General features: G+C 37.7%; 1 protein-coding gene across 1 annotated transcript; it reads left to right on the forward strand.

Annotated features, from left to right (window-relative positions):
- The first annotated feature begins 1,076 nt into the window (after window positions 1-1,076).
- Window positions 1,077-3,247, forward strand: tmem107l (transmembrane protein 107 like). The gene is made up of 6 exons (XM_084428089.1): window positions 1,077-1,242; window positions 1,364-1,454; window positions 1,543-1,610; window positions 2,437-2,537; window positions 2,796-2,892; window positions 3,002-3,247. The coding sequence occupies exons 2-6, from the start codon at window positions 1,368-1,370 to the stop codon at window positions 3,069-3,071; spliced, it is 423 nt and encodes a 140-aa protein (XP_084284215.1). The 5' UTR covers window positions 1,077-1,242; window positions 1,364-1,367; the 3' UTR covers window positions 3,072-3,247.
- The last annotated feature ends 18,057 nt before the right edge of the window (window positions 3,248-21,304 follow it).

Below are 21,304 nucleotides of genomic sequence, written 5' to 3' on the forward strand. Positions count from 1 at the left end.
TCTGCAAAAATTCTGACAGAATTCAAACAGATGGTTTTATTACGCCTTCCAGAAAATAGGTCTATAAATAAAGCCTACCAAATCATAATTAATTTTAAGAATTTTCCAATGCCACCTGTTCAGTGACGTTTGTTGAGGGGACACATTTAAATAGTTTTGTTTGCCAGAATTTTATGTTGCCGTGAAAAAGATCTCAGCAGTGCATGTAATATGCAAGGTTTTTCTCAAGCTTAAAAAATTAAGCATATTCAAAATTAGATCGAAATGTAATTTATTTTAAATGATTTTAAGACATTTTTGTCCCCTTTGAAAGTTTACCAAGGACCCCGTTGAGAACCACAGTCAGAGAGCGACTCCTGCCAATAGGTGGCAGCATAAATCTGTTAGATTTTGTATTTTTATTTTATTTTTTAGTACATAAGTACATAGTACATATTCGCCAAATAGAAGAAGAGTGTTTTGGATTCCTGCACATGAGATAGTGGATAAACAAAAAACGAATTAAAATGCAATAATGTTGAAATCACAGTTCTCATGAGAAAATCCAGCAAATCTGAAACCAAGACAATTATTAGAAACGCTACAAATAATGGAAGGAAATGTGGGAAGACGTTTATATAGTATTGGGAAAAAAAGTGGGTATAGGAAGAGAATTCACAACAATGTTTATGATTATAACAAGATTATGTGTCATACTGGACTGAATGGTAACATATAAACAATTTAAAAAAGCATTGTGCAGTCATTGTAATGTAGAAGAGGCAGTTGAACATATTATATTATATTGTACAGACTCAGAGTATGAAAATGAAAGACGAGTTTAGCTAAAATTGCTAGACGTCATTAAGGGCAAGAAAATGTATGATGAAAGATGAGGTTTGGCAATATATAAACGCAACAAGATCATATATGAGAATAGAATTAAGTAATTGAATAAGTAATTATTTAATTTATATATTTTTCTTTTTTATTCTTATAAATTTTTGTCAGGGTAGTTCTTCCGCATTGCTGTACCACACTCCGGTTCAGTTGGTGGCGGTAATGCACCTAAAAGCTGGTTTACCAACCGCTAATTAACAAGAAGAATAGTGTTGTCGTAGCAACCTGAAGCTTGTGCGAAGGAGAACCGTCCACAGCTTTTGTAATTCAGTATAACAGATGCATAGAAGCGTTATATTCAGGTTCTACTTTGTCGCCCGTTTACTTGAACTATCTTAGCAGGTGTTAACACCTTAAAAACTGGTACGTATATCCGCGGTTAGAAGTCACACGTTTTCTGTAAACCGCTCACGTTAATTTACAAGACGAATAAGCCTGTTCATTTTTAGTTTAATCTCACATGATGTCGTGTTCTTGTGTCTAGTTCAATGTCGGTGTTAAGCAGTCTGGTTCCAGCCCGTTTCCTGACTCTCATCGCGCACCTTGTAATAGTCATCATCATATTCTGGTCGCGGGTAAGAACTTCTCGTGTGTTTAATCATTATTTGATCACACTATATCATTGCAATCAGGCCTGTGATTAAGAGTTGAACTATCCCACAGGAGAACAGTGTCAGAGCTTGCCTCCCACTAGATTACACTAATGAAGAGTACAGGTTAGAGGACACACGGTAAGGACAACTGTCTCGGTTATGTACAGTATTGCTTCATCAAAGTGTGTGGGCCAATGACAAATTAAACGAATATGATGATAAAAATATAGTTTAACCTTTTTTTTTTTAAATTGCTTTAATCCTTTTTTTAAAAGATATAATGAATCATTATGCCATGCAGACATTTCTTTTTAGTTAGACTTAAACATTTACACTACCGTTCAAAAGCTTTTGAAAGAAGTTTCTTATGATCACCAAGGTTGCATTTATTTGATCAAAATACAGTAAAACAGTAATATTGTGAAATATTATTACAATTGAAACAATTTAGCTGTTTTCTGCTGTATATATTTTTTTTAATTGGCAGAGCTGACTTTTCAGCATCATTACTCCAGTCTTCAGTCTCATGATCCTTCAGAAATCATTCTAATATGCTGATTTGATGCTCAGGAAACATTTCTTATTATTATCAATATTGAAAACAATTGTGCTACTTAATATTTTTGTGGAAACTGTGATACATTTTTTTTCAGGATACTTTTTTTTTAAAGAAATAGAAACGTCAAAAGATCAGTATTTACTTGAAATAGTTTTTCTTTTGTAATATAAAAATATTTTACTGTCACTTTGATCAATTTAATGCAGCCTTGCTGAATAAACATGTTAATTTCTTTAAAATAATTTCCCCAACCTTTGAACTGTAATATATGTATATATATATATATATATACACTGAGTTATCTCTGAACAAAGAATGACCGTCATGTTATTTACTTCATTATATGTACTGTATGCATAGTAAATATGCTCATTGATCTTCCTAATCATTCATTTTGGAGAGCAGGCTTGTGGTGGCATTATCCGTAACCCTGGGCCTGTTTGCCATCGAGCTGGTTGGGTTCCTCTGTGGAGTCTCTATGTTCAACAATAATCAAGCTCTTCTGTGTATCCTTACCAGTAGCACATCACCACCGCAGGCTCAGCAAAGCAGGCTTAGTTGTCCTCTTGAGATGGATAGCTTTACTTTTATTATCCTAGAGCAGTCCAAAAACGAATGCAGTACATTTCAAAACAATGAGATGTTCGTGTTTGACCATGCCACCGGTAAAATGACATTTGCAATGATAGCAATGAGTCATTTTTAGTTGTAAATGATATTGCTCTCATACTGGTACAGAATTTCACTTAACTGTCACTTTGCAGCTATTGGATGTCACGCCAGTGGCTCTGTGGCTTTGGCCTTCTTCTTGTTTGAGCAATGGACCTGCACCATCTACTGGTGGATCTTTGGCTTCTGTAGGTCAGTCGCTAAATAATTAACTGACAATGCATAACTGTGAATGTGAATTGACATATTAATGAATTTTCTTTGAAAACATTTTGTAATCATGTTCCTCTCTATGTTTTAGTGTGATTCCTGCACTATATGAGATGATCCTCTTTGTTGTAGTGTTTGGATTTAAGAGGAAGCCTCTTTGAGTGTCTCTGCCCTCTTGATTCTGGCGAGTCGAATATTGTCCTTCCATCACCGAAGTACCAGAATCACCTGAATTCAGAATAACATTCACTAGCACAATAAACTAGTGTTTCTAAAAAAGTACTTTATATAATATTTTGTACCCATTGTAATGAATTAATAAAAAAATATTTTTTTTAAATATTTTGATCCAACTAAGTCTGTTCATGCTTCACATTTTCAGTAGATTACACATGTTTACTCATAAAACCTGTTAAAAATAGGCACAAGATGAACTATGAATTATTCTTATATAATTTACAGTGATACTAAGTGCATTCCCCAAATGCATAGACGCTTAGGTTCATAAAAAAAATTCTAATTCTGTCATCATTACTCAACCTCATGTTATTCTAAACCTGTATGACCTGTATAACCTTATTTTCTTCTTGTGAGTGAATGCTGAATGTGAAGCTGAAATCATGATATGTTGACATTGCAGCTGGAAGTAAAGGCGTGCAACTCCTGGAGATCGAGAGTGAGAACTAACCAACTACAAGAGTCACAAGATACATGTACACTGTAACTTTAACAAGTTACCACTTACTTCAATAACAGACAGATAATTTCATTATATTTATATATCGATAAGATATACCACAAAATATTTATGTGAGATTTCTATATGCCTTCCTATAATGGATAAAATATGTTTCTGGAGAAAACTTAGAAGAATTTTATTTTATTTTTTTAAGCATAATTGCCAGATACTATACTTGCTGCATAAGTTATTTTAGTTTAAAATAATCCTTTTTAAAAGTTCAAACCTATGATAAAAAAAAAAAAAACAGCAGTAAGAAGAGAAAAGTCCAACACAGAGAATTTCATGTGAATCCAAATAACTACACGATGTATTCCATAAGCTTAAAATGTATGTTCTTAGCAAACATCAAGGTGTTTGTTGATATGCTGTAGGACTGCCAAGAGAAGTTAGTCCTTCACAGGAATGATGAGTCTGTGAGCCTGCGAGGTACGTGGTGAACTGAGCATAGCTGACTTCAGCTGGACTGCACACACTCTTTCATTAAGATGGATGAAAACACACAAATAAACCGTGACTAGAAGAACACAAGCTATTCACACTATCCAAAGAAACAGCAAACTCTTAAGTTTTAGCTCAATACTCATTGCTACGGTACAGCGTTGCAGTTATCCAGCCATTTATAAACTGGGGGAAAAAATTACTGAAAAAAAAAAAAAGACTTAAAAAGTACCCTTTATTTAAAATTAAATCAGACACTCCAATAAATTAAAATTGATGTAAGTAATTGGTTAATTTAAGGTTACTGAACATATGTTTGTTGACATACTTGGAATGGAAGGACTTGCAATCAAACAGAGCTGAGACCCGTCTCTCTATGTCTTTAAAAGAAACCCCAGCTCTTCCTTTCTGCTCTGCTGGCACCTATTCATGTACCCTGATTTCCTTGGACAAAATCAATACCTCCATTTCCAAGAAACTTCCTTCATATCCTCTAAATAATCCAACCACTCGTCCTAACTTAAATAAACCATAGCAATCAATAAGGCAACTTCAGCCAAGACGCCGCATCGGCCTGTCTTTAATGAGCTCCACTCTCTGTGTGTACACAGCCCTATTTCCTCGGCAGCTCATGCAACTGTCTCCTCACATATTATCAGCACGCTTTGCTCCCCATCGTTATTTTCGTCCTTGTCTCCGTTTGCCACGACCCACCTCATCGCCTGACCCCTTTGCTGTCTGTCGCATAGTGAAAGCTCTCTTCACCCTAGGCCAATTAGTGTCAACTAGACACCAACAACATCAGTGACCTCTGGCTAGATAATTAAAACTAAATGGAAGGTGCATCTTGACAAAAAACGCCATTTCCGGTGACTGTGTCGGGACCTTTTGCCTTCTCCTTCAGGGACTATTAAGACTGTGCACACCACTATACTTTTATAGTGTATTGGAATCACCCTCCACTTGTATCGCATAAGTGATCTAAAGAAAGAAAATAGAGATGCTTTGTAATTCAACAGCTTCAAAGAAACACTGTGATGGTTATTAATTGCCGTTTTGTGGGGGATTTTACAGCAAGACTACAGCAAGCAATTAGAAATAGCAGGGTGTAAAATAGGTTTTAAGAGAGTTACCACTGTGAACTTTAAATTGAACATGCTTAGTCAAGAGGCTTGTCTTTCTGGTCTATTCAACCAGTAGAGCTGTGTCTGTCACTACCAAAAAATGAACAGTAGAGGGCGCTAGTATGTATGTTAATGGTATGGCTTCTTAGCATTCTTAGCACTAATTAGCATTTATATGGCTAGGAGAGATCTGTCTATTTGAAACCTACTTTTTAATGTTAACTAGCTTAATGTGAGATATCTGTTGACTCCACAACTGGTGACAAATAATTTCTTTAAAAAACTACATGCAGTTCAGATTTTGATGCTTAAGTTGCACATAAAAGTTCACCTCCATCATTAGTGCCATTAAGCAGATCATTTGTGGCAATTTAAGTAGATGAGATAGCGTTGATTTATGGATTGACATATGGATTATCCTGTCAGTGACATATGGCTATTTACAGCGTGCTAAAATTTAACATCCATAATAATGTTAAAATCTGCAGTTAAATTCACACGGTTTAATTGCCAGTCTCTCATCTCCTCAATTGGACTGTTAAATGTTTAACTTAGGTCTACTTTATGGTTCATTCTTAGTACTGAGGGTATATTTAACATCAAATAAAATGACTATTAGTTTCCGTTTCCATTTATACAGAGTAACATATATGCCTTCCTATAATGGAAAAAATATGTTTCTGAAATTTTTTGTGTGTGGAAAAGATCTAATTATCATCAATAGACCTGATCAAAAAAATTTTTTCAACTTACAGTGCAGTTTTGTCTGTATGTGTTCCTTGAAGTGAACTCATGCCCTTGCTAGTTCTACGCTCTACCAGTTAAGTTACACAACATACGCGTTACCTTTAATGCCTGATACTTCATGCAGCTACTTTAGTTACGCTAGCAAAATAGCTGCTCTGCTTAGACCACACAGAAAAGTGCTATCTCCTGTCCCGCTCCCCTCAGCGCCGATGATGTATTATAGGTAGTGTGACTATTCTAATAAACACGGTTGGGGTAATTAAGGCATGGAGAGGCAGCAGACAGTGGTGGTCTAGGGACAACACGAAACGATAAATCACAACTCTTGGTTCCGCCTTCTCGAGCGTGGCCGATCACACTCACCGAGAAAGCAATTCTGCCAACCTGGGTTTGCACATTTGTCTTCATCAGCCTGTGGTTGTTTTGGGGCTAGTCTGAATTTGCTGGTTCCCATGGTAATCAAACAAGCTAGAGATATCAAATGTGTCCATTTTAATGTCAGCCATGGCATAACATTAAGGGCAAGCCTGGAAGCTAACGGCATGTTTTATTATGGAGCCCAGAGTGTACTGGATTAAGCTGTGAATTTAAGGCTGAATGGGAAATGTTTCATGAGAGCGGACAAACTCTGCAGCAAGTGCATCGCCAAACAGTAATATTAATAAGCAAGCATACCGAGTTTGTAAAAGGATTTTTTTTTTTTTTTTTTTCAGTTTCTGTGTAGACATATCCACCTAATTTTTCAATGTGGAAGTAACCTATTTTTGTACAGCTAAAATTACTGGAAGCGCATGAGACAGGGAGTCTCGACACATTCAAGTTACAATGTGTTAAAAAAGGTGAATACAACAATCTACTGAACACACTTTTTGACAATTTCACACTACACTGTAAAAAAGCTGCTGCCTTAAATTTTTAAGTACAATTAACTTGGATGTTTAAGTCATTTCAACTCAAATTACATTAAACTGACTTAAAAACTAGTTGAATCTTGTATAACTTATAAAAAAAAAGTTGAAAATGGTTGTCATATGTTGTCATAACTTATTGATCATATACTTCTTACAGTGTATATTTGAGAATTATTAACACTAATTTGAGAAGAATACATTAAAAATATTTAAATATTATCTAACATAAAAAAGTCTATTTAAAATGTTAAAGTGCCATTTATCGCATTTCATCAAACAGAAAAATTGGAAAAGATAACCACACATAATACAAAATAACACAAAAATATCAAATTCTAGCCCTAAATCAAACATTTCGGTTTAAAGAACCGTATGAAACCCACTCTGCCTTATGGCTCGCACACACAGGCCTAACCCACACCAAGAATTATAACTATAATGATAACTGTAGCTATAAAGTTTTGCCAATCATTGGTTGAAACAATTTTCACTCAGAAATTGCTTGTAAATTTCACAAACAATTACAAAGAAACACAAGTACACATTCAATTAAATGTGAAATTTTAAGTGGAAAAGCTGAAATAGTATTTTCTTGTAAAACAAATCCAATAATCTTTGTTTTATGTAAAACTTGTTTAGTGTAATTCTACGAGAATAGCAAAGTTACAACTATAATGATAACGACACAAAGGATATTGGAATCAATTTCAGAATGAAAAGACATTAACAGCCAATCAGAAACCACTTGACTTTAATGCGCTCAAGCATTTAAAGTGGTGTACAACATAACTGCAGCGATTTAATAAACAGAATGTTATTTGTTCGCTGGTGTGGATGCTTTTCTCAATAAATATAGAGTTATAAATAGTATTGATTTCCATATACAAACAGAACGGCATTTTAGCCAAAAACAAACTCTATTCAACATAAACAAAGTATAAGGACTCCTCAGGTCAGGTGCCAGTCTCTTGTCTAAACGCCTTAGGATGCATCTGATCTGGACAGATGCCATTCAAACACACCTGAGCCCGGAGTGAGAGTGAAGAGAGACAACAAAACAGAGGTGTGTTAGGTTTCAGGAGAAAAGCAGGACTCAACTGGACTGAGAGAGAAGGCTGTGGAGCATTCTGCCTCTGAGGGACAGAGATGCAACAGTCAGCAACCGCTGGAGCAGGAGATTCAGCCAGACAGAACACAAAACCCAGGAGCGGCCATGACACATGATGGACACTAAGAGGCAGAGAGAGCTTGTTTTTTTACCCTCCGCCCAAATGCATTAACTATTCTGAACCTGTGCTGGAGGATTTTTAAAGCAAAGGACAGAAGCCATTCCATAAGCTCCAGTGATGTTGGAGCCGCAGAACTGTGTCTGAATAAAGCCAGGCCTCAGTGATACTCTCCCGTCTGAGACGAGAGCGGAACGCAACAAAGTAATGGATGCAACACAGTACACAACAAAGTACACAACAAAAAAGTAATACATTGTCTTCATAGAGAAATAGATTTTTTTTAAACAAAAATGTATAAACCTATTAAGTATAAACTATTATGATCTCCGAAGGATAAGAACTGGAGTGCATTTCATATGCCATGTTATTTAAACAATGTCATGTTATTTTATTACTTTATGAGATAATATAATAATTGTGTATATATATATATATATTGTGGTTTTGTTTGATATTACACACACACAAAGATTTTGCTTACAATATTGTTAGTTACTTTGTCAATTTTCAGCCAATGACAATAGTTCCAAACAAAACCACAGCATCAGTGTTGAATGAATCAGCGTTTTTGGACGAATCGTTTGAGTAAATGATTCAGTGACTTCCTCATAAAAACAATATGTAACCCGCAAAAAGAGTACTGAAAAATCTCCACCACTAATGCACAGATGTATAATGTCGTTCACAATGCCTCATGGGAAAGGTAGTTCATTTCTCATAAAGGAATTTCATTGCTTCAAATAAAAGGTTCTAATTATGTGACTCATGTCAGATTCATTCATGATTTGGTTTAAGGCTTGAACTATTTATTTAAAGGGCACCTATTATGCCCCTTTCACAAGATGTAAAATAAGTCTCTTATGTCCCCAGAGTGTGTATGTTAAGTTTTAGCTCAAAATACCCAACAGATCATTTTTTACAGCATGTTTCAATTGTCATTTTTTAGGGCTCAGAAAAAAGCACCGTTTTAGTGTGTATCCCTTTAAATGCAAATTAACTGCTGCTGCACGGCCCAGGGGGCGGAGCCTCACGAGCTCGCGCTCAGAGCCAGGACAATATCATCTGATAATATCAGAACAGAAACTCTCAGTTGCGGTGTTCATTTCGACTCGGAGTCGGACAATAATGCCCCCATAGCCAGAGAATATATGCGGTATGGAGATAGAACAGGAATAGTTTAGTTTAATTACGGTTATTTGTCATCTGCTTTTATCCACTATTAATACAAGCCTGCTGTAGCAGACCCCGTCCAAATGATGACCAAAATATACTGATGAGTTCAATTAAGTTTATTGTACCTCACACAAAAGATGAAGCCTTAGTTTTACTCCAGAAAATCACTGTAAGAGCCGAATAAACACAGTATATAAGTGCGCATTAAAGTCTTATCCATAAACTCTCTCTCTCTCCCTTTCATTATCATGGAACATACACAGCGAAGTACACAAAACACTCTTAGAACTAACAGTAAACAAATATATACACACCTTTTCAGTGGGTGCTTAATCAACTGGTAAACTGTATATCCACGACTGGATGAGCTGTCATAAAGTGCGCGCTCTCACTTTCATTTTTGCCGTGATCAGTAACGTTAGTCCTGTCGCTCCGAAGACTGTAAGCTGAATCACGAACAGTACAGATCCATCCTCGAGTAACAACGAGAGTAAATGAAGACTGCTAAGTTCATTCTTACCTCTTAATCACTTAGGAGACATTCTTGTCTACAGTTGCTCCAGCGTGGAAACAATGGCGGACTGTGTCCAGCTCACTCAGGGCGGGTCTATGCTCAAACTGCAGTGTCAATCAACAGTCGTGGGAGGGGCCTGTGCAAAGTGACGTCACATTTCCCCGAATCTGAGAACAGCTCGTTCTGAGACAGTGCTTATGATTTATGGGGATTTTAAAAAAAGCACTTGGTGGATTTTTATCATTATTGGATGGTTGTGTACACACACTGCCAACACACATTTATGTTCAAACACCATGTAAAAGTGAATTTAGCATAATAGGTGCCCTTTAAGGTTTTTTTAAATTCCTCATGGAGAAAATGAATGAAACCAAACAAAGGTGGTCACAACTGCGCTATACGACTATTCAGAAGCAAGTTATCTTTGATAAAGGTATAGCACCTCGCAATCAAATGCACTTCACATGTAAGCTCCAGGGAGGAGCCGCAAGAATGTGTGAGGAGAACTGAATACACCGCCTAAGGGGCTGAGAACATTTTATAGTAGAAATAAAAGGCTGATCTTTTTATCCTGTGGTCCGGCTAATTTTCAGACACAAATTAGCTATGAGCTGATGAATATATGCCAAAAGGTCTTCTTGCGAAGGTTCCCTTTAATCTGTCACCGCATTTTAATTACATTTACCGAGGAACCATGAATAATGGAAAAGAGGGACTATAAAACAAAGCAAAAGAGATACTGTACCCCTTAAAAAGGGGCCTACCCCAAAATGAGCATTTTGCCATTACTCACCCTCATGTTGCTCCAAACCTGCACTTTTTCTTCGGTTTTTGTTTTTTTTTTACAATGAAAGTCAATGAGGTCTAATGTTGTTTGGAACCCAATATTCTTCAAAATATCTTGCGTTGTTTCATTTTTGACTGTACTATCCCTTTAAAAGATGAAATGTCCTTAATTAGTATATGCAAAGACATTCTTTTTACAACAAAGTCCCTTTGCCACAATGAAGGGTGCAAACAACTCACTCCAGCCAACAGCGTTCAGTTCGAATTAGATCTGATCTGGTGACTGGCTGATTGATCAAGGCAGAGGGGGAAGCTACATTGTCAGTTCTAATCTTCACCAAACGGTCCGGGTGACGTCTCAGTGCTGTGGCACTTCAAACAATGGGGTGTGTGTTTGTTTTGGTGGGTTAATGTTGGGGGGGGGGGGGGGGTGGATATTTGTATGGAAGCAGGTCGCAAGTGTGGCGCGCTCGAGGATGAATCGGGTTGGACATCACCCCCCTCACATCGTCACCGATCCACCTGCTACAGTTGGGGGACGCCTCCCTCCAGATGCACTGCATTTGCTAAAATAACCCTCAGAAAGCGTACCAATCCAATCTGTCAGCATGCTCGCGCACACATAAACTCCCCCCACATCACGAATGGGCAAATAACCATGATTCAAACTCAAGGGTATTCTCACGGGTACCACACAGAAGGCATTTACCGGCCACAATTAGAGGTAAAATAACCAATCTGAAGCATTCTGTAATATTCCTAAACCTTAGAGAACTGATTTTAAATTAGAAAACACACTCGGATGCCTCAGAGCAAAAGCAAACACTATAGCATGTATGTGTACTCACAACAAACAATTTGTCTGATATTGCTCAAAGTGGGAAGGCTTGCTGCGAATGTGCTGTAAACAGGCAGAGCTGAGACCTGACTTGTCATATAACAGCTCCAGAAATCGATCGAGGCCCACTCTCCCCTCTAATCCCCCCCACACACGCGCGTGGGGCGAGCAGTGGGCGGCTGGACACAGCCCGCAGCTTCTGAGTGTGTGGAGGAGAGAGAGAGAGAGAGAGCGAGAGAGAGAGAGAGAGAGAGTTTGGGATTTCGGCAGAACCTGTCAGAGAAACACTGAGACTGATGGGGAGAGAGGGCCCACAGGAGCAGATTTGAATATGAATGTTTTAAACACAAAGTGTGAGGAAAATCAAAGTCTATGTGATCTTATAGTCAACGAGGAGCACAGGCGGGTCTTCCACTTCCATTCGCTCTTTAGATAACACACCCCCCCCCCCACGCCGCTGTATCACAGCTCCAGACCGGCAATACCGCGTGTAAAAGAGATTCAGCTAGATGGGTTGTATCCAAATTACTATTGATTGATCTCAGTGGTGCGCAGATTTGCCGGAGGAAAAATCTAAAGGTACTTCTGCCCTCGAGGATCAGGGTCAAGTAAGGCGGTTCTGTGGATTATCAAACCATGAGAGAATTCCAATTGCTCATTTTGAAATTCATGTCTAATATCGGCCCTCGATCGTGCAGCTAAGGTTTCTTTATAAGAATGACTGTTCCCTTGTTGCCTTCATAATAATGGAGCAAACATCTTCACAAACTGTCAAATTTCCTAACTCGATAAAGACTGTTTGTGAAGAGATGTGGAGCCCATAGGAACAACAATATCTTAATCAAAGGATTTTCAATCTTCTCAAAGCCAAAGCTTTACCCCTAAACATTATGATCACCTTTTCATGGACCCCCTTCTATAATGTCAAGTCAAAGTCATTTATTGTCATATGTACAAGTACCATGTAAAAAGTACAACAAAAATCTGTACTACTACTTGAATGCTTCTCCACAAATTATAGATTTACAAATTACAGACAATACTGCTGTATACGATTCAGATCACAATATGATTCAGAATGCTGCAGCTCGTCTTGTCTTCAACGAGCCCAAAAGGGCCCACGTCACTCCTCTCTTCATCACTTTGCACTGGCTACCTCTCGCTGCTCGCATCAAGTTCAAGGCATTGACGCTTGCTTACAGATCTATCACAGGCTCAGCTCCCTCCTACTTTCACTCACTCCTACGAGTCTACATCCCTACCAGAAGCCTACGATCGGTCAACGAGCGACGTCTCGTGGTTCCATCACAGAGAGCCAGAACTTTCCAGAACATTCTCATTCACAGTTCCATGCTGGTGGAATGCTCTCCCCACCCTCATCTGGAATACAGAATCCCTGGCAACATTCAAAAGACAACTGAAAACCCATCTCTTCCGTGAGCACTTAACCTCATTACATTTTTTTTTTTTTTTTACTTTCCTTTTCCTTTATATCCTACCTTTCCTTTTCCTTTATGTCCTTGCTTATGCTACTCTGAATGACTGAACTTCGTATTTTGAGCACTTCTTGCGTTGTTTTTTGCCTCTTCACGATGACTCGCTTAATTTAGTCCTAATTTGTAAGTCGCTTTGGACAAAAGCGTCTGCTAAATGACTAAATGTAAATGTAAATGTAATATACATATATGCAGAGATAACACTAATATATATATATATATATATATATATATATATATATATTTGTTTTGTTTTTTTTAAACTATATTCAGAAAAATTGGGCTGAAACATTTGGAATATAGTTAATTTATCTGTCTGATTTCAAGTAATTTTGGATGAACATTTTGGCTTTCTAATATCAGACTAAACATTTACTTTTAATACAGTGGGCGGTAAATCTTTAAACTTCTGAATGCTCAAAACAAAACAGAGGGTTTGATTTCAGTTGATTCTGAGCATGTATTACATTGATTAGAGATAAATGAGGAGTGGCATTGAAGCATTACCTCAGAGTCTTAGAGCCGTGAGGATCCATAATTCACTACGCGTGTGTATGTACTCATGCATTGGTATTCACATTTACGCTCACTTCAGGGCACGAGAGGGAGGGGACGTAGAGAGATGCTACAGGTGCAGGAAACCATAGGAAGAACCTGAAATAAAGAAGGATCAGGGAAGAAGACAAGAGAATGAGCATGTGAGAGTGGACAATGTCATTATGCAGCCTCATAAGATATAAAATTAACACCTTAAAGTCAACATCAAATCAAAATCGACCCTGTTTACTTTTCTACTACATTTGGTTTTATTCATAATACTCATGATCTTATTATGAACGAATCATAGCATGTTATTCAATTGAATAACTCGGAAGTGCCTTTCCTTTTAGTCTGACATCACCTTTTCACAATTCAATCAATCCTTTTTTCATTAAATATCCTGTTTCTCTTAGAAAAACGTCACATTATTAAAGATAATTAATAGTTGAGATTGCTGTTTCATGTTGATTTTAAGTTTTTAGAGAAAGATCTCTCGTTTTAGCCCAAAAATCGGATGCATACCTCTTAGATAAATAAAATATTCTTAGTTCTAAAAAAAAAAGTTTTTTTTTTCTTTCAAGCAAAATTCTAATACTGTGCATTTATCACAGGTTACTTCCTTCTCCCCTTACTCCCATGCTCTCTATCAGCCATCTCATTGGAATTCTACACACCCTTTGTCTGTCTTATTAGGAACGTCTCTTTGGTGCAATTAGTTGCACCCGTTTCTCTTTCTATATTGCACAGCAAAGCAGCAGACCCGCTCACTCAGTTAAGGAACCTTTAACTTCCATCACGTCTCACAAAGCATCGTCTCTCACTCCCTTTCTGTTACTGCTTTTATCAACAGGCTGTTTCCTCCGCTAACCGTATAAGAGTGAAGGCAGATTAAAGCAGAGAGAGAGAGAGAGAAAGGGGGGTTTAGGCAGAGACGCTCGACTGGTTGGCTGACAAACAGAGGGTCCCTCTAGAGTGCAGGCAGAGGAAGAAAGAGAGTAAAAAGAAGAGGAGAGTTTGATGTGGGTAGCCGAGCTCAATCTCCTCCTCATCCCCCCCCCCCTCCCCCCTCATTTCAGCAGAAAATCTATGCTCGCTCTCTTAGTATTCCAGCCGTCCTCCTTTGAAACCTCTATAGGCTCGGTCAGACAACTGGGCTGCTGTTGAGGCCTGGGCCAAACGGGAGAGCAGCGGGGTGGTGGGCTTTTTGGAGGGGAGAGGGGAGGGGAGGGGAGTGTTTGCTCGAGGCTGTCAGAAGTGACAGGAGGCCAAGCGACTTAAAACCTCACCAGGGACTTCAGCTGGACAAGCCCTGTCTCCTCTCCTCTTTGGCGCTCCTTTTTTCTTCTGAATCATCGTTTTCTCATGCTTTTACCTGTGAATCCGAGTCTTGTCCCAGACTATCACACTCTGTGATCGTCCTCTTGCAATACCGACTCATGTTCTTAGGTCATATATTTTCTTCAAATTTATTTTGTGCATCTTAACGCTGCAATATTCAAGGCAACTTTTGCCCAGATTTTTGCCAGCTTACTCTGGAGAAGTCGAGGCTTGCCGAAAGTTGGAGCCTGCAAATTCTAGGCAGTTAGAGTTAACTGATTTCAGAAAAAATAATGAATAGTATGATGAGCACAGACTTTTTTTTTGTTGCTTTTATAGATTCGTTTAGGAAGTTGGAGGGAAAAATTTTTTTTAGAGAACAAATATTGTTTTCATTTGTCACATCTCCTAGCAACGAGGATCCTGTTTCTTCGCGAGTCTGTTGTGTAAATGAACTCTGCCATTTTTTACTGGATTTATGATAATGCTCAATTAGGCTAAGTAGCGCACAGCAAATGTGATTGAAAATGTGATTTTGCAGTCCGAAAAAGGCTGTGTACGGTGAAATAATCGCAAGAAAACACATATTTGTGTAGGATGTGTACGGATTCCACGGAGTCTGCAGTTTTCGATTCTCAGTCATTCAGTGAGATATAGGCTGCAGTTTTTCTGTAACCATTTAAGTCACCAAAAGTGTGATGCAGTGTTGGGTGTAATGCATCACTAAGTAATTAATTACTGTAATTTAATTAGGCCTACTTTTCCCTTCAAAAAGTAAAGTACCTTGTCACAGGTACAGCCAATCTGAAGGGCGCGTGGGCGGGCTCGCGGCAAGCTCTATACGCAAAATGGATAGGCTAAGTACTTAATCAAATTCATGAATATTATACCATTTTAACATTATTAAAAATACATACCGAGTTACTTTACAATATTTGTCATAGAACACACTAGTCTGTTAACATTTGGCAGTTTTAACGTTCTTTAGGTCTACTTTTAGAATTTATTTTGAAGATCTGAGGTGAATTGTCCATTATTGCTTTCAATACGGCTATAAAAGACACACAAAATGATATTCAAACTCACAGTAGACGCTTTTAACATTAAATAAAAAAATAAACAGTAGCCTACCTGAAATTATCAGCCTACTTTCTGTTGTTTTTCCAGCTGCAACGTAGCAGAAATATAAACCGTTTCCAAAATAGAATCATTGCGTGTTGCCATCGCGGTTGGTTAGGTAAAGTCGTGTAAAGGTTTTGAACCTTTTGAAACGTACCACCCTGCAGTGACAGCTTTTTTTCTGAGTTACTTCTATATAACAATTCTATATAAAACAATAGTGGATTTAACATCAACATTTAACGTCTAATGTTAAAAATGATTATTTTAATTTAACCTCCCTTTAATGACTTTGATCAGTTCAAGAATACTTTACACGATATTTAAATATTTATTTGAAAGAATTAAAAGTGCAGTTCATGTCTATCCTTGTATTTAGAAAGTAATTAGTAGGCCTAGTAATGCAATACGTTTTAGAGAGTATTAGGCCTACAGTAATCTAATTACACTGTTGAAGATGTAATTAGTAGCTAATTCATTACTTTTTAGAGTAATTTACTTGGTGTGATGTTTAGTGTTTTAAAAATCTGTTCAAATTTTAAAAGGTGTGTAGCGCATTACAGCCTTTAGCCAAGTCTTCCAAACCTCAATTAGCTGCATTGCTCATCATCATCTGTATGAGCAGTCACTTTTTAAGGCAGCATCCTAAATTAAGTAGAACTTCATAAGTGATTTAAAATATTTTGGCGGAGAAGAGGGTCTTGTATTTGTCGTCGAGTCACATCCCAAATAGCCTGTGCAATCCGGCCCTGGATGTACGTCATTGCTTACGTTGCACAAGTGCCCACTACTGGCGGAACCCTTGCAATAGGTTTAAATGGATCATCATGTTGCATTGTGGATCTGCCTGATGAGCATTGTTTACAATTCTTTTTCTGGTTTGTCATACTCTTCAATTAGCTGCTTATTGACGTAGTACGGTACATGGCCTCTGTTAATTAACCAATCACTGCGGCTGGTTTATAACTGTCTGCATAGATGCACAATAAACTTTGTGTGTGTGTGTGTGTGTTTTAAATAAGTATTCGTCAGACTGTGAATCTGTGAATTAAATAAGTATTCGTCAGACAAGTGAATGCACTGAGTCCATCTCTGAATTACTGAATTAAAGGGATAGTTCACTTTGAAATTAATTTTTGATATGTTTTAGCTTACCTCAAGGGCATCCAAGATGTAGGTGTCTTTGTTTCCACAGTAGTTTCAATTTTGATATTTTTAGGTCAAACCGTTCTTGTCTGTCAGTCATATAATGCAGGTCGATGGTCACTGTCTCAAAACACAAGCACAGAGTCCAAATTAAAACAATTCCCCATCGTCCAAATTAAACAATTCCCCATCGTAAGTACACATTGATGGCCTAAGACACGAAACGAGCGGTTTGTGTGAGAAAACGAACAGTATTTACGGTATATCGTTGTTATCTCTTGAACACAGCACACGTCCAAATGATCTGACGGTGCGGGCGGGTATAGATATATACATAGATGTCGCCTTGGCTACGGTTTCGTTCCAATGAACTGCAGTAGCGAAGGCGACATCTAGTGTATACATCTATACCCGCCCGCGCCGTCAGATCATTTGGACGTGTGCTGTGTTCAAGAGATAACAACGATATAAATACTGTTCGTTTTCTCACACAAACCGCTCGTTTCGTGTCTTAGGCCATCAATGTGTACTTACGATGGGGAATTGTTTAATTTGGACGATGGGGAATTGTTTTAATTTGGACTCTGTGCTTGTGTTTTGAGACAGTGACCATCGACCTGCATTATATGACTGACAGACAAGAACGGTTTGACCTAAAAATATCAAAATTGAAACTACTGCGGAAAAAAAGACACCTACATCTTGGATGCCCTTGAGGTAAGCTAAAACATACCAAAATTTTATTTCAAAGTGAACTATCCCTTTAACACCGAATTACTTAAACTGCAGGATATAATTTCTTTCAGTAATATTTGTCACAACTCCTGAATGAAGCAAATTTGTGTACTTCAGGTTAGTGAAACTTAAGTAGCCTATCATTGCTGAATTAATGTCTATGACATCACAGTGATTCAGATGAATCCATCTGGTTTAGTGTTGATGAAAGGGTGCTTATGCCTGCTGTGGTGGTGTATATACAAAAAGTTTAGGAAACGCTGTCTTAGTTGTCAGCATACGTTTGGAACACTGAAAATGCTGTCTAGATCAGCAGCTCACAAGGTTTTGCAACAGACCAAATGTTTTTATGTTCTACACTGGTGCTAACAGTTCTTACCCACTTTAACAACTAACAATGCACTGATTCCAGGCATGCAGTCCCACATCTCATCCCCAAACTTCCGGCCACCCCCAAATTCCCTCTTCTCTCTGTCACCTTGAGCCTTGCCGTCATGCTTCTGTGATCGCTCTAAAGGTCAGCGCATGTAGCCACTGTCATTACCTGTCACTCTCACTCCCTCCCTCGTTCTCTCGCTCCTCGACCACCTCTCTGTCATGCATTTCATTCCTAAGCTCTGGAAGACAGATCAAAGTGCCATCCTTAGTTGGGCTTTGAAGGTTACAAGCGGATAGGGGTGATCTCACAGCAGAGTTGAATGAGAGACAGGGAAACATTAAATGGAACAGGAGGTGGCTAAATGTTCTGGTGTAAGTGACAGTCATTCAGTGGTTTAGAATTAGCGTGGATATCCATCAGTGTGCCACTTAGCATTAGGCTCCTATTTGCATCCAGGACACCTATTTAGGGTGAGCTGGCAGGTTAGTGACAGTAGGAGAACCAGCTGGAGTTAGCCAGTGGGGGAGATGTACCTGTCCAAATCTCTATAACAAGCATTAGTAATGCTAGAAATCATGTGGTCCTTAGTTTGGAAACTAATTGTGATCAGCTGTATTACACATTTTGTACTGATCAGGTCTCATAAAGTAAATGTGAAGAGTATGAGATGCTTTACAAAGCCCTTTGGCTACGTTCACACTGTCAGTCCAAATCTGGTAATTTGTATATCCAATTGGAATCTGATCTAAAATTATTGACTGTCCACATTGTGTGTCGCAACTGTTCCAATATGATTTGTGTGTCCATGCCGCTCTTTCGTTTTCCGGAATATCTGTATTGGTTTCTATGACAGTGATGTTGCGTTGGTATCCCAACAACAACAACCGCAACATGGAGGGGTTTGCAATACAGATATTGTCTTATTTAGAGGCAGAGTGAGAAACAGGAGGCTTGTATGCACTGCTTTATTCCGAGCTGTCTTCTCCATCGGTTTCAAAACATGTCTCCATTATATTGTCATTTTCTGCTCGTCTGGCACTTTGCAACAACACATACTTACCAACACACCTCACATGTCTGCAGCGACTTTCAGCATGTTTCCTACAACAGTGTCTGAAGTTTACGTTTTACGTGGCGTGAGAAAGTCACATAACCAAGCAAAATCCGATCAGAGTGGTCAGACTGAAACGGATTTCCAGAAATGCGATTTGAATAGGACTTTTAACCAGCATTTCATGTGATTGTTTGCCATTCACACTTGCTAAATCTGATCAGATTTCAATCAGATATATGCACAAAAATCGGATTTGGACTGACAGTATGAACGTAGCCAATGTGGACGTCAATAAGTTTAGATCAGATTTCAATCAGATACACAAATAATCAGATTTGGACTGACAGTGTGAACGTGGCCTGAATGTAGCCTTAGAGGGATAGTTTAACTGAAAAATTTATGTCATAATTTACTCATCCTATTTTTTTTTAATCAAATTTGAAATAATCTTCTCCTCCAAGGAGTTTTTAACTATAGAATAACTGAAACTGGATTATTGAGTCAAACTTTTGAGCTTGATTCAGTTTACAAATAGGACTGACTATGTTTTCCATGCACTCATATTTGTCAGTCGGAATGAATCCAATCTGACTTCAGATTCTGAAAGGTCTGAAAATTAAATACTGAAATCCGGTTCACATGTTTTTTTGCATGCGCATGTGCAAAACTTCAGTGCATGCAAAGTGCTCAGTCACTGTGTTCAGAACCGCATACGGTTTATATTTTTAACCCAGCTATTGGGTACACAAAAATAACCCAACGTTTTTTAGAGTGTAGAAAGCACTGTGATAATGTCACTGCACTGTAAAATCCAACAGTGATTCTAACTTAACACTTTTTAGTTGACTTTACTTAATGTCTTAACTTAATTGTAAAAATCTAGTAATCTGTACTATTCACATACTATGCTTTGTTTACTAAGAAAACCCAAGTTAAGATTAATTGATTGGTTTGAGTGTGGTTTTTGAGGCGGGGAAAATCTTAATGGACTTTTCACTCATTTCCTCCACGTCTGCAGTCATTTTTCTCTGTTTGCATTCACTAATTTCCCAAAGTCATCTTGAATGTTGAAATTTTAATACAACTGAAAAATTGGAGAGAACATCACATAAGCTGACTTCGTAAATTGATGTTGATTTTCCTAAAATGTTTTTAGTCACCATTATGGCGATTATTGATCCCTTTGGTTGGGCACTTGGAACTTCATTTATACTGTTGCAAATCTCTTCGCATTGATGCAATGACTGCAACAAGAAATCAGTTATTCGGTTTCAAAGGAAGAGAAGTAATATATATGTATGTATGTATGTATGTATGTATGTATGTATGTATGAATGTATGAATGAATGATGTATAACATAACTATATTTCATGTCATTTAATGTTCTTTTATAATTGTGTTGCTAACACTTATGTCCTAAACACTTTGTGAAACTTTTAATTGGGTTTATAGAATCCTTCTATATTTGTGACAATCTTGCAATTAATCATACTTGAGTCACACAGACTTCAACATTCAGCCTGCAAAACACAACAATGGTAACAATTATATTTTATTTAAAGTAAATTATCAAGTACTCTCTACAGTTCTTTTTTAGTTACTAGAACTCTTGTGTAAGTGAACTATACTAACTAAGCATTTGTTAGTACCACATTCCTATTTCACTTTACTTTTTTTACTTTTTTAAGGCAATCGGTTTGCATGCATTTTTTAAGTAAGTCCAACTAATTAGATTTTACAGTGTGGGGCTACCATTACAATAATTAATCAAATAATATGTAAAAAAAAAAAAAAAAAAGGGTATTTGCGCGAGGGTATTTTTGAATGCAGTTAAGAAAATAGTTTCAGATCGAGCTCAGTCGGCTTGATTGAGGTGTTTACACAATGGCTTTTCCATTAGATTGAGCCATCAGTCAGATTACTAACCGTTTATTTGGTTGCGTGTAAATGTAGGCCTCACTTGGGATTTGAATCAGCAATTGAATTGTTCATTTCAGCTGGTTCTGTTTTAATTAACCGTTTGATCCAGTTCACAAGTAGAACTGAAAGAATAATTCATGAATTGGAGTATAGCACACTATAGTGACTTAGTCACCTGTAGTTAC

This window comes from Rutilus rutilus (genome assembly GCF_951802725.1).
Source record: "Rutilus rutilus genome assembly, chromosome: 13".
Classification (NCBI taxonomy): Eukaryota; Metazoa; Chordata; class Actinopteri; order Cypriniformes; family Leuciscidae; genus Rutilus; species Rutilus rutilus.